This window comes from Stenella coeruleoalba (genome assembly GCF_951394435.1).
Source record: "Stenella coeruleoalba genome assembly, chromosome: 5".
NCBI lineage: Eukaryota > Metazoa > Chordata > Mammalia > Artiodactyla > Delphinidae > Stenella > Stenella coeruleoalba.
The window spans coordinates 48,898,943-48,913,640 of NC_137150.1; the positions used below are offsets into that span (position 1 = coordinate 48,898,943).

Genomic DNA, 14,698 nt, shown 5'->3' on the forward strand with positions numbered 1-14,698 from the left:
CTTCATACACTAAAGTAGACCCATTTAATCTCGGAAACAAGGGTTACAGTTTTTATTAGCCAAACTTTTTTTTTTTAATTTATTTATTTTTATTTTTTGTCTGCATTGGGTCTTTGTTGCTGTGCAGGGGCTTTCTCTAGTTGTGGCGAGCAGGGGCTATCCTTTGTTGTGGTGGCTTCTCTTTTTGCGGAGCCTGGGTTCTAGGCACGTGGGCTTCAGTAGTTGTGGCTAGCGGGCTTCAGTAGTTGTGGCTCACGGGCTCAGTAGCTGTGGCGCATGGGCTCAGTTGCTCCGTGGCATGTAGGATCTTCCCGGACCAAGGATCGAACCTGTGTCCCCTGCATTGGTAGGCGGATTCTTATCCACTGCACCACCAGGGAAGTCCCTAGCCAAACTCTTAAAAGTGAAATTGACTGACTGTATCCATTATGCTTTTGTCACAAAATAACATCTAATGATAGCTGTGGGTTGGGTGGATGCTGCTGTGGGAGGTGGTGTTGCAGATTAGCATGCAGGTGGCTTTTCAGGAGTGCTTTTGGGGTTGACAGCTATGGAAGAGAAGGGGAGAAGCAAGCTTAGGTAGGAAAAAATCAAGATGCCCTGAAGTCCCTACAGAAGTCTTAGTTGACCCTCCAGGGAGTTCTGAAGATGAGTTGACACTTCAGAGCTTTCCTGAGTCACGTCTGGGACCTTTATACCCCCATATTGAATTGGCTGTTGGTTGTGGGCTGACCAGGAAGGGGATTTGACTATAGGCGAGCAGTCACATCTCTGAAAGAGGCTGAAGACTGGGGATGTCTACCGGTAGCACTCCTGGTAGCTGGGATGACAAATGCTCCATTGCTAATGGGGGATTCTGGAGGTGGGGTGGAGAGCCGGCAGGTCAGATCACAGCATCCACCACGAGTGTCATTAGGAGATGTGGATTTGAATTTGCATTCTGTTTTCTAACTGTGAGACTCTGGCAAATATTCCCCTGTGCTAAGCTTTTTAAATCTGTAAAACAGGATTAGTAGGTCTAGTTTGACAGTTATTATGAAGATCATATAAGATGTTTGTTCAAACATCTGAAACATGCTAAATATTCTGCACATGTTTATAGGCTAAGGAAACATAAACAGTGATATTTCCTTGTCAAGAGTGCACTTTTTAGAAGTTGGGTTTCTCCTGGAAAATACTACTTCTACATTCAGTTAAGAAATATTTGAGTCCCTATTATATAAATAGTTATGTGAATATATTAAAAAGTCAAGAATTTTTATCTTCCAGCTGTTTATAATCTAGCTAAGGATGTGTGTATATAATTAGTTGAATAACAAAAATTGGAACATAAGATACATGTTGGACAGGTTTAGAAGTATAGACCATCAGGCTTATGTGGTTGAAAAAGTTTTAATGGAAGTTGATATTGAAGAAAAAAGTTGATGTTGAAGAAAGAAGGTTGATGTTAAAGAAAGATCCCCACCTCCCTCCTTAAACTGAGGACAGATCAGGATTAAAACTTAGATCATCAAGGTCTTATGTGTGGTGGTTTGAGTAAACAGATGTCTGTAATAAAGAGTTTGTATCGGGAATGGTGCGATCACATTGAGAATAGAAATTGGAACAAGCTTGGAACAAGCTTATCAAGAGTCTTAAATACCACAGAGAGAGTTGGAATTACAGATTTAGGAGACCCTTACATAGAGATAATAGTTAAAACATTGAATGTGAATTAGGTTTCAGAAAGAGAGAGACAATGAATGAGAGAGGTTGTGAAGAATGTCTTGTGATTGGAGATAGAGGAGACTTAATAAGTGTTCAGAATAGTAGAAAGGGAGCCAGGGAAGCAGACTGTTATGAAAGCTAAGGCAAGAGGGTTCCTAGAGGCAGGGGTAGAAAACCATGAGATGCTTAGAAAGAGAATGATTATCAAGAAAAGGCCATTTAGTTTCTATGTGTGGCTTTCTGCTTAAAGCCCCTAAAGACTGCAGTTTTAACTTTTTTGCACATGTCTAAAATTTTTAATACCTTATTTCTTACTCTGTGTTCTGCGTTCCAACTACACATGTGTGCTTGCACAGTCCCTAACACAGTGTCATTTCCTTCCTTTCTTCAACAAATATTTATTGAATACCCATTCTGTGCTAGACACCGTGTTGGCCACTAGGAATATAATGAACAAAATTCCTAGTTTAATCAAGCTGGGGTAGATGGTAGACTATAAACATCGGTTTATCTGTCCAGTGATAGAAGAGGTAGGTCAGAGGGGCAGCTAGGGCCATTCACACAGGGCCTTGTAGACCCTGCTAGAGACTTTGGATTTCCCTTTACTTTGGGGAAAGACATTTGGAGAGTTTAAAACAAAGGAAAGACATGAACTACATTAATTTTGTAAAACCCTTATGACAGAGGTCACTATATGTGTGTTAAATTAAGAGTCATTCGGTCTGTTTGACTTACCTTTGAAAGGATGACTGTGGCTGGCTACGACATGGAGATTAGATCACAGGGAGCCTTCTTATGGGTCCCTGGAGGAAAACCCAGGCTTCTGTTCTAAAACATTTTGTTATGTTTTTAAGTCTCGTTGTGAATAGCTGCTAGGTGGATTTATTTAAGTACTATGACTTATCCAACAGTAATATAAAAATAAACACATGTTTATGTCGATTCCTTCATTTTTTTTGGTGTCTACCTTAAAATATGAATCCTATTTTAAAACGAATTTTGGCAAATGAGTTGTTAATCTGGGTGATTAATCCATGGAAGTCAGGGCTGAGGAAGAGGACATGACAGACCTTTGTCAAATTTTTGAAGGGCCATCTCTTGGATGAAGGTAAACTTTTGGGGGAGGGGAGATCTAGGACTAGAGATTGAAAGAGATTTCAGTTAAGTATAATGAAGAGTTTGTCAGTAATAGAGCTGTTTGTGGAGTGGAATGCCTCACAAAAGAGTGAGCTTCTGATAACTAACATTAAAGCAAAAGTGGAACTACTATCTGTTAGAGCAGTTAGGGTGGGCTTCCTGAATGAGGAGGGGAGATTGAATTAAGGTTTCTCACAAAATCACTATTTTAATCTTTAAGCATTATTCAATGTTGGTATTTTATTTTTTACAGAGATAGTTTACTGGAAGCTGCACAGGCTCGTGCACACAAAATAACTGAAGTCCATCAAATGGTCAGGCATTCAGTAATATGTAGAGCATTATTAGTCTTAGTCATTGTCTAACTTAAAACTCCTTTTCTTTTTCAGGGATATCATGATAACACATTTTGAACCTTCAATCTCCTTTGAGGGCCTTTGTAATGAGGTTCGAGACATGTGTTCTTTTGACACCGAACAGCTCTTCACCATGAAATGGATAGATGAAGAAGGTGAGTGAATAAAGAGACGGCTGTCTGTGTGAACATTTGATTTAAGATACCATTTTGTAATTTCTTTAAACAATAAAGCTATATTTAATTTCAACCAATCAAAATTTTGTAGCTTTGGGCTTCCCTGGTGGCGCAGTGGTTGAGAGTCCGCCTGCCGATGCAGGGGACACGGGTTCGTGCCCTGGTCCGGGAAGATCCCACATGCCGCTGAGCGGCTGGGCCTGTGAGCCATGGCCGCTGAGCCTGCGTGTCCGGAGCCTGTGCTCCGCACCGGGAGAGGTCACAACAGTGAGAGTCCCGCGTACCGCAAAAAAAAAAAAAAAAAAAAAAAAATTTGTAGCTTTTAGAATCTATTGCTCAAGACTGCACGTAAGCAACTTAAATGCAAAGTATACTGGTAGTGCTTAAGGGAAGCAGACTGTGCACTTTTTTTATTTTGCTCTCCTTCTATTTGATATTTTTTATTAGTTATCTATTTTATACATATTAGTGTATATATGTCAATCCCAGTCTCCCATTTCATCCCCCCCAACCTGCTTTCCCCTCTTGGTGTCCATATGTTTGTTCTCTACATCTGTGTCTCTATTTCTGCCCTGCAAACCAGTTCATCTGTACCATTTTTTCTAGATTCCACATATATGCGTTAATATACGATATTTGTTTTTCTCTTTCTGACTTACTTCACTCTGTATGACAGTCTCTAGGTCCATCCACGTTTCTACAAATGACCCAATTTCATTCCGTTTTATGGCTGAGTAATATTCCATTGTATATATGTACCACATCTTCTTTATCCATTCGTCTGTCGATGGGCATTTAGGTTGCTTCCATGACCTGGCTATTGTAAATAGTGCTGCAATGAACATTGTGGTACATGTATCTTCTTGAATTATGTTTTTTTCTGAGTATATGCCCAGTAGTGGGATTGCTGGGTCATATGGTAACTCTATTTTTAGTTTTTTAAGGACCCTCCATACTGTTCTCCATAGTGGCTGTATCAATTTACATTCCCACCAAAAGTGCAAGAGGATTCCTTTTTCTCCACATCCTCTCCAGCTTTTGTTGTTTGTAGATTTTCTGAGGATGCCCATTCTAACTGGTGTGAGGTGATACCTCATTGTAATTTTTATCTGCACTTCTCTAATAATTAGTGATGTTGAGCAGCTTTTCATGTGCCTCTTGGCCATCTGCATGTCTTCTTTGGAGAAATGTCTATTTAGGTCTTCTGCCCTTTTTGGATTGGGTTGCTTGCTTTTTTAATATTGAGCTGCATGAGCTGTATATATATTTTGGAGATTAATCCATTGTCCATTGATTCATTTGCAAATATTTTCTCCCATTCTGAGAGTTGTCTTTTCATCTTGTTTATAGTTTCCTTTGCTGTGCAAAGCTTTTAAGTTTCATTAGGTCCCATTTGTTTATTTTTGTTTTTATTTCCATTACTCTAGGAGGTGGGTCAAAAAAGATCTTGCTGTGATTTATGTCAAAGAGTGTTCTTCCTATGTTTTCCTCTAAGAGTTTTATAGTGTCTGGTCTTACATTTAGGTCTTTAAACTATTTGAGTTCATTTTAGTGTATGCTGTTAGGGAGTGTTCTAATTTCATTCTTTTACATGTAGCTGCCCAGTGTTCCCAACACCACTTATTGAAGAGGCTGTCTTTTCTCCATTGCATATCCTTGCCTTCTTTGTCATAGATTAGTTGACCATAAGTGCATGGGTTTATTTCTGGGTTTTCTATTCTGTTCCATTGATCTATATTTCTGTTTTTGTGCCAGTACCATATTGTCTTGATTACTGTAGCTTTGTAGTATAGTCTGAAGTCAGGGAGTCTGATTCCTCCAGCTCTGTTTTTTTCCCTCAAGATTACATTGGGTATTTGGGGTCTTTTGTGTCTTCATACAAATTTTAAGATTTTTTGTTCTATGTCTGTAAAAAAATGCCGCTAGGGATTGCATTGAATCTGTAGATTTCTTTGGGTAGTATAGTCATTTTCACAATGTTGATTCTTCCAATCCAAGAACATGGTATATCTCTCCATCAGTTTGTGTCATCTTTGATTTCTTTCATCAGTGTCTTATAGTTTTCTGAGTACAAGTCTTTTACCTCCTTAGGTAGGTTTATGCCTAGGCATTTTACTCTTTTTGTTGCAATGGTGAATGGGATTGTTTCCTTAATTTCTCTTTCTGATCTTTCATTGTTAGTGTATAGGAATGCAAGAGATTTCTGTGCATTAATTTTATGTCATGCAACTTTACCAAATTCATTGATTAGCTCTAGTAGTTTTCTGGTGGCATCTTTAGGATTCTCTATGTATAGTATCATGTCATCTGCAAGCAGTGACAGTTTTACTTCTTTTCCAGTTTGGATTCCTTTTATTTCTTTTTCTCCTCTGATTGCCGTGGCTAGGACTTCCAAAACTATGTTGAATAATAGTGGCAAGAGTGGATATCCTTGTCTTGTTCCTGATCTTAGAGGAAACACTTTCAGTTTTTCACTATTGTGAATGATGTTTCCTGTGGGTTTGTCATATATGGCCTTTATTATGTTGAGGTAGGTTCCCTCTGTGCCCACTTTCTGGAGGGCTTTTATCATAAATGGGTGTTGAATTTGTCAAAAGCTTTTGATTTAAGGTACCATTTTGTCTTTTTTTTTAATTAATTAATTAATTTATTTTTGGCTGCATTGTGTCTTTGTTGCTGAACGCAGGCTTTCTCTAGTTGAGGTGAGCGGGGGCTACCCTTTGTTGTGGTGCGCAGGCTTCTCATTGCAGTGGCTTCTCTCGTTGCAGAGCACAGGCTCTAGGCATGCGGGCTTCAGTAGTTCTGGTATGTGGGCTCAGTAGTTGTGGCTTGCAGGCTCTAGAATGCAGGCTCAGTAGTTGTGGCACAGGTTGCTCCATGGCATGTGGGACCTTCCCGGACTAGGGCTCGAACCTGTGCCCCCTGCATTGGCAGGCGGATTCTCCACCACTGTGCCACCAGGGAAGCCCTATTTTTAAAATGTAATAAAAGTCCTAATTAACTTAAGGAGGGAAAGGTATATTAGAAATTTGATGCCATTCTTATTTTCCTTCAGGTATTTGAGTATCAAAGAGTACAACTTTGTTTTGCCCTTTTTACTCTTAAATATAGTGAAATTAATGTGACTTTTTTCCAGCAATAAGGTAAACATCTCATTAAATAGTGTTACATTTTAGTTAATTTTGAATATATGTTGCCTTATATTTTAAGAGATTACTTTCAATAATTTGACAGTACTTTACAGCAAATATCTTTAAAGAAAATGTTTTAGAAAAAGTGTAAAAGTGATTGTGACAACCATTACTTCAAAGGTGGTGGCAAAAACTTGATTCAGAAAACATTTATTGAATATGTGTGTGTTGAGGATAGATACTTTCTATCCTCAAACTCCACAGGGAGATGGACATGTGAAGAACAAATGTGACAGTTGAACCTAAATGCATAGGGGCCTCAGAATACAAAAGAAAGAGGAGCATCCGCATATGCCTGAAATATTTGCAAAGTTTGAACTAACCGTATAACAGAGTAAAAGTTTTTGAAGTGGAGTAGGTGAGGGGAGAACCAGAAAGAAAGAATAATATATAAAAAGGCACAGAGGTATGAAGAACATGGTGTGTGGGGAAGAGCAGTAATTCACTAAATTGAAAGTATGGGGAGGCCTCGTTCTGGCGGTCCCATATTGAACTGGAGTTGGAAGAGGTGAGTCTGGTCTCAAAATGGAGGTAAACCCACCACCAGGTCACTCCCAGCCTGCTGCCACCAGGAGGAGGGCCATGATCCAAAGGAACCAGCGCTGTTGAGAAAACTGTTTATTGGAGGTCTGAACGTGGAAACTACAGATTACAGTTTAAGAGAACATTTTGAGAAATGGGGCACACTTACGGATTGTGCAGTGATGAGAGACCGCCAAACAAAACTTCCCAGGACCTCTGGTTTTGTGACCTACTCTAGCGTTGAAGAGGTGGATGTAGCAGTGAGTGCCGGACCACCGAGGTTGATGGGTGTTTGGTGGAACCAAAGAGAGCTGTTTCTAGAGAGGATTCTGTAAAGCCTGCTGCCCTTCCGAAAGCGAAGAAACTTTTTGTTGGTGGTATTAAAGAAGATACAGAAGAATATGAGAGACTACTTTGAAAAGTATGGCAGGATTGAAACCATAGAAGTTGGTCTTTCAACCATGGAAGACAGGGAGAGTGGAGAAAAGAGGATTTGCTTTTGTAGCTTTTGATGATCATGATACAGTTGATAAAATTGTTCAGAAATACCACACAATTAACGGGCATAACTGTGAAGTGAAAAAGGTGTAACTCATAGTTCTTTCTCTCTAAATAGCTATTAAGTGTCCTAATTTTCTGGGGAAACTATAAAACTGTAGCCTTTGCCTCATTCAAGTAAAGGTTAAACTTTTCATTAAGGTCTGTTGATTCCCATGTGATCCTTTTTACAATGGTGAATTGTGATACCAGTCTTTTCTTAATTTTAGGCTTACAGAGCCAGTAGTAATTATTTTTGAGTTCCTTGCAATTATTTTTCAGTTGTAATTTTTCATCTTTATTTTTAGCCATGTAGGCATTGGGGCATGCTTACATGGAGAAGAAATTTTCTCTAGGATCAGTGGAAGACAGGTCTATAATTTGATTTCTCTGGTTTATGAGAAACATTGTTCTAGAAGCTAAACATTTAATTGTGGGATTTTATATCAGAGCAAATAAAGGTCATACTTCATTTCTTTACACAGATTTATGACAACCATTCTTCTTTGTGTTCAAAACTAGTTTTACTGATTTGTTTTGATGTGCATGTGGAAAAACTGGTTTGCTTAATCTAACTAAACATTTTAGAATGAATAGTGTTTTGTAACAATCATATGCTGGTTCTCATATGCAGTGAGAGTGTGGGGCAGGGCATGATAAATGTGAGTTTTTAGTTCCCTATATAAGAGTGATTGTTTTTCCTTAAGGATGTGCTTTAAAAATATTACATCTAATATTGAGTATTTTCTAAATTTCTAATTCTATAAATTCTAATTTATTCAGGGTCTGAATACCCGGTTTAAATTTAACTGTGTCGCTTCTCTTTTACTAGACACTAGTAATTTCTGTCACTAGCCTTTGGGTATTTTGTTTCTTGTTAAAGTTTTTCTTGAGAATAATGCATGCTTTTTAACAAAAATATTGATTTTTTTGAAGGAAAAAGTGTCTCTGGAGATCTTCAGACCCCCAGAAATAGCTGCTATGAACGAATTTATGGTATCTCTTTCTGTGAATATACAACTAGAAGGGATAGGGTAACAATTTTTTTCTGTCTTACAAATAGACTAATATTATACAAGCTGTTATTTAACCTGTTTTTTCCCTTACCATCTTGTAGATAGCTTGTCATATCCGTGGTGTTTTTTTTTTTTTTGGCCACGCCATGTGGCTTGTGGGATCTTAGTTCCCTGACCAGGGATTGAACCCAGGCCCTCAGCAGTGAGAGCGCGGAGTCCTAACCACTGGACCACCAGGATATTCCCCATATCAGTGCATGTAGATTTATCTCTTTCCTCTTAAAGGCTATGTAATATTATATAACAATGTTGTACCATAACTTATTTAATTAATCCCCTCTTGATAGATATTTGGATAGTTTGCAGTTTGTCAAAAATACTGGTGCAGGGAATATCTTTGTGCATGTATTTTGGGGACACTTGTACTATATTATTTGCAAATTCCCTGCAATGGAATGTGTCCTTGTTGATAGGTGGTACCAAATAGACCTCCAAAAATATTGTACCCCTTGTTATACTTTTACCAATAGCATTTGTGAATTCCTTTTTTTTTACACCCTGTAAAGGACTATGTGAGGGAAACAGTTGAAAATGTAGGTGACTTGCAGAGTGGGAGAGGGTATTATTTGGATATAGTACTTTAATTCATGTCTTGTTGACTCTAGTAGGTGAGTTTCATGGAAATTTCAAATGAATATAAACTTCCTTTGACATAAAGAGCGTGGAGTGTTTCTGGATTCTGGGAGGTTAAGCTTCTTCCTGACTTGCATTATAAATCTGATTTGATCATGGGGGGAAACATAGAGTGCCAAGATGCAACAAAACCATACTTAGGATGGCAAGAAACATATTTCTCTGATGTGATGTTTTCCAAACATCTTCAGTCTGGTGTAATTTTAGCTGGTATGTTAAGAACTAAAATAGTAAATCATTCTTCATACTTTTTTTTAATCCCCAGCACTATGCACTGATAGCGGTAATCGTGTCAGAAAAAACAGTGAGTGAAAACTTTTGGACTGAATGTATATTCAGTGTAACTTCAGTTATTTAGATAGCAGTGTTGTGGCTCCAAACCTGAAAATTCAAAAATGAAAATCAACATCAATAAGAAAGAAAATCCGAGTACCTCTGAGCAGATCTTGTTTTGTAACTGGTATTTTCCTTCTGCTTGGAGAACTTCCTTTAACATTTCTGTAGTGAAGGTTTGCTGGTAATGAATTGTTTTAGCTTTTCCGTATCTTTACTTCTCCTCTAAAAATAGCTTTACTGAGGTATAATTAACATACAATAAACTGTGCATATTGTAAGTATACTATTTGATGAAGTTTGACACCCAGGAAACCATCACCACAAGCAAGGTAGAGAACATATCTATTACCCCTTAATGTTTCCGTCTGCTTTGCAATTCCTCACTCCTGCTCCTCTATTCCAGGCAACTACTGATCTGCTTTCTGTCCCTATAGGTTAGTTTGCATTTTTGGTCTGGCTTCTTTCACTCAGCATAATTATTGATACATGTTTTGTGTGTATCAGTAGTTCTTTTTTTTTTTTTTTTTTTTTTTTTTTTGCTGAGTGGTATTCCATCATGTGGATGTACCACAATTTGTTTATCTGTTCATCTGTTGATGGACATTGATTTTGTTTCTAGTTTGGGGCTATTATAAATAAAGGTGCTGTGGCAATCGCATACAAGTCTTTGTATCAATATATATTTCCTTTTGTCTTGGGTAAATACTTAGAGGTGGAATGGCTGGATCATATGGTAGGTATATATGCTTTTTTTTTTTAGTGAAACAGGAAAAGAAAAATTTGAGGAGGTGAGATGGGGTACTGCACTCCAGGCATGTTCTCAGGCAGATGGTTTTTAGAAAGGAGTTTATATGGAAGTTGAGAAAATGGATACCTTTAAAAAACTATGCCTGGTAGTCCCTGGAAAGTCTTCCTGTACTCCCAGCGGGTAGAGGACCCCACGAGAAGATAGCTAACTTTAAGAAGTCCCCAAGCACTTCTCTTAGCTCTGGCCTCTGCCCCAGCACCATGCCCCAGACATTCTACCTAGTAAATTCTGGCTGCTACCATTTATATATCAGGCTGTGGTGATGCCTGAAATGCAAAAGGATCAGACTGGGGCCCACCTGGGAGAAACGCCTTGCAGTGGTGAGGTGGGGATTTGTTGAGAGGTGAAGCAAGAGAGACCATAGGAGTCCAGCAGGGCACCAGGGCTCTCAGACATGCTGTCAAACATGCTCTGGTCTCTGCGAAGTTCTGTCCTTCTTGTTGGCAACCCCGTCTCCAATTGCATTGTCTTCCTTCCCTCTGTAAGAGCCAACTACTACCATAGAATAAGTTTATAGTCTAAACTGTCTTCGCACTCCTATCCCTCAACCCCTAAGCAACCACTAATCTGTCACTTTTTATATGTATACATGACAAAGTATAGTGTTTTTATGTGCTTTTATTTATTTTATTTTAGTTTTTTGGCCATGCTATGTGGGTTGAGGGATTTTAGTTCCCTGACCAGGGATTGAACCCTGGGCCCACTGCAGTGAAAGCACTGAGTCCTAACCACTGGACTGCTAGGGAATTCCCTTTATGTGCTTTTAAATTTATATCAGTGGCATTATTCAGCACATATTTTGAAACTTCCCATTTCTTTTTTTTTTTTTTTTTTTTTTTACTGGGCCTTATGTAGATGGAGAACTAGTATATTCCTTTTTTAAAATTCTTTTTTAAAAAAATTGTCATAAACCATACATAACACAAAATTTTACCATTTTAACCTTTTTTTTAAAAAAAATATTTATTTATTTGCTGTGTTCAGTCTTAGTTGCGGCAGGCAGGCTCCATAGTTGTGGCTCATGGGCTCCTTAGTTATGGCTTGCAGGCTCCTTAGTTGTGGCACGTGGGCTTCTTAGTTGCAGCATGCGAACTCTTAGTTGTGGCATGCATGCGGGATCTGGTTCCCCAACAAGGGATCAAACCCAGGCCCCCTGCATTGGGAGTGCAGAATCTTATCCACTGCGCCACGAGGGAAGTCCCCATTTTAACTTTTTTAAAGTGTACAATTCAGTGACATTTAAGCACATTCAGAATGTCATGCAACCATCCTCACTACTTTTTATCATCTCAAACAAAAACTTTTTGTTTTTTATCATCTCAAACAAAAACTCTATAGCCATCAAACAATAACTCCCCTCCTCCAGCTCCTCCAGCTCCATTCCCACTCCTCCAGCTCCTCGTGACCTCACTTACACTTTCTCTCTCTATGAATTTGCCTTTCTGTCTCTATGAATTTGCCTCTAGGTCACCTTTGTTTTTTTGCTTTTTTTTTTTTTGGTTTGTTTTTGGTTTTGGTTTTTTTTGGCCACACGGCATGGCTTGTGGGATCTTAGTTCCCCAACCGGGGATTGAAATCAGGCCCAGGGCAATGAGAGCATGGAGTTCTAACCACTGGACTGCCAGGGAATTCCTGAGGTCATCTTTGTTTTTGAAAGATAATTTTGCTGGGTAAATAATTATAGGTTGATAATTTTTTTTCATTCAGTACACTGTTTTGTACTGCATTGTTTCTGACGCAGAATCTGCTGTCATCTTTACCTTTGTTTCTCTTATGTAGTGTGTCTCTTTGGCTGCTTTTAAGATTTTTCTCTTTATCACTGGATGAAGCAATTTGATAATGATGGACCTTATTTCAGTTTTCTTCATGTTTCTTGTCTTGAGATTTGTTGGTCTACTTGGATCCGTGCGTTCATAGTTTTCATCAAATTTGGAAAAATTTTGGCCATTATCTCTTCAAATATTGTTTTCTGTCACCAGATTCTTCTTTCAGGGATTCCAGTTACATGTATATTAGGCTTCTCAAACTTGTCATAAAGCTCACTAACTCTCTGTTCTTTTATTTTTTTCCTTTTTCAGTCTTTTCCTCTGCATTTCATTTTGTATAGTTTTATAGCTATGTTTTCAAGTTCACTAATCTTTTCTCCTGCAATGTCTAATCTGCCATGAATTCCCTCTAGAGCATTTTTCACTTCAGAAATTGTAGCATTATTTCTAGACATTAAATCTGGGTCTTTTAAAATATCTTCCATGTTTACTTAACATGCTCAATACCCATAGCTTCTGCACATATTAGATATAATTATAACTCTTTTAATGTCCATGTTTACAAGTTCTTATATTGGTGTCAGTTTGGGGTCAATTTCAATTGATTGATCTTTCTCCTGTTATGGGTCATATTTTCCTGCTTCTTCACGTGCCTGCTTATAGTTGATTGGATTCTGGACATTTTGACGTTTGCCTTATTGGATGTTGAATATATTTGTATTTGTGTAGATATTTTTGAGCTTTGTTCTGGGATGCTCAAAAATAGTAACTTAAATAACCATTTAAGTTACTTGGAAACAGTTGATCCTTCATTGCTTGATTTCCAATATCTTGAACCATTTTTTTTTTCATTTATTTTGTCTAGTTTTTCTGTTGTTTTAGGAGGAGGGTTAAATCCAGTTTCTGTTAGTTTATCTTCTCCAAAAGTGGAAGTTGAGGATGAGCAGCTTGATAGGATAGCACATGCTTCTGTAACCACTGATTTCCACCTCCCAGAAAAAGGGAGCAAGAAGCCAGAAATCTATTACTATCTGTTATGGGGCCTAATATTGAAAGGATGACCACCTAAATACCATATTATTCTTGGAAAATTTTTGCAAATCTGCATTTTAAGCAATGCAACCCTTTAGGGAGTGGCTGTGACTTTCAGAAGTCTTGAACCCAGTATTCAGAGGCAGGGTGGCAGTAGGAAGGTCTTGGTGGGAGCACAGAGTGAATCTATAAATCTGTGGCAGGCTCAAAGATCAGGAAGATCTATCATCTATCTATCATCTATCAGGAAGGTGCTATCTCAGGCAAATATTAAACATTGACAACTTTGGTTTCAGGCTGTGTTGATTCTTTCAAATGTGGGGCACTGAATTCAGCCATATGCTAAAGTACCTAATATAACTAGTGTTATATATGTGTGTCATGTTCAGCACCTTGTGAAGTTATCTCATAAATAATTGGATCTTGCATATTTACCAAATGCCTTGAGGGCCACCGCTCTAATTTCTTTGTTTTTATAGGTGAAAAGAAAATGTAAATGCATTGAAAAAAGAGCAGGCCTGCTGGTTAATATACAGATTTCATTACCTTTAAATTCGTTGAACTGAGCAGATCTCACTCTGGGTGTATGCCTTTTTTAGGATATGAATTTGGACTTTAGTAATTGAGTGGGCTTTGAAACATAGCTTTCTGTCTCATTTTTGTTTCATGATGACTCTACATGGAATGTTCTGCTTCTGAGTTATGTGTCCTGCTTTATCAGGCATTAAGCAGTTGGCCTGAAAAGGTAATACCTGAACCAAAGACATTCAGTCCAATGAAAACAAAACAGATGTGAGTATACGCAATGTCAGTGATTAACTTGACTTTCACACTTCCTTGTAGTTTTTCAAAAGCATCAATCTCTAGGTACATATTGAAAGCAGATACTTGACCTAACTTAGGTTTCAACCAAGAGCAAGCAGATGCTGGCCTGGCAAAAGGACAATATCTAGCAAAAGAGAAAAATTGATTTTTTAAAATATGGTTATTACAATACTTTTAACACTGGTTAATTCCACTCATGGCTTTCAACCAAAGTGCAATATTAAAAGCCACACCTATAATGAACTAAGCATACTATGAGTGACTTTAAATATATGCTCTTTAGCTTTGCCATTATCTTTGCAATGTAGGTAATATAGCCCTTGTTTTAACATAGGAGAAAATTGTAATGGGATCTGGAGCCTGGGAGAGAACCTGTATGTAAAGTACTGCAGGACACCTCTTTGGGAGATTTTTGATGCTCCTTTTTAAAGTCCTGACTCAGGCATTTCTTAAGAATGTAATTTATTTTATATGACATTTATCTAGGTGATATACAGCTTGTAATGTCTGGCTGTTTTTCCCTTTGCTCCAGGAGCATGTACTATCTAATTAGGTTGATATGAGTTGAGAATACAACATTTTTCTCCAGCACACAA

At 38.1% G+C, this 14,698-nt stretch overlaps 1 protein-coding gene across 4 annotated transcripts in view; it reads left to right on the top strand.

Annotated features, from left to right (window-relative positions):
• PRKCI (protein kinase C iota) overlaps positions 1-14,698 on the top strand; it is a 79,994-nt gene that overhangs the window by 11,641 nt on the left and 53,655 nt on the right. For all 4 annotated transcript variants that reach the window (XM_079923383.1, XM_079923380.1, XM_079923381.1 and 1 more), the window contains one exon: positions 3,234-3,355. In XM_079923383.1, coding sequence (XP_079779509.1) covers positions 3,234-3,355 — 122 coding nt within the window. The remainder of the gene's footprint in view (positions 1-3,233; positions 3,356-14,698) is intronic.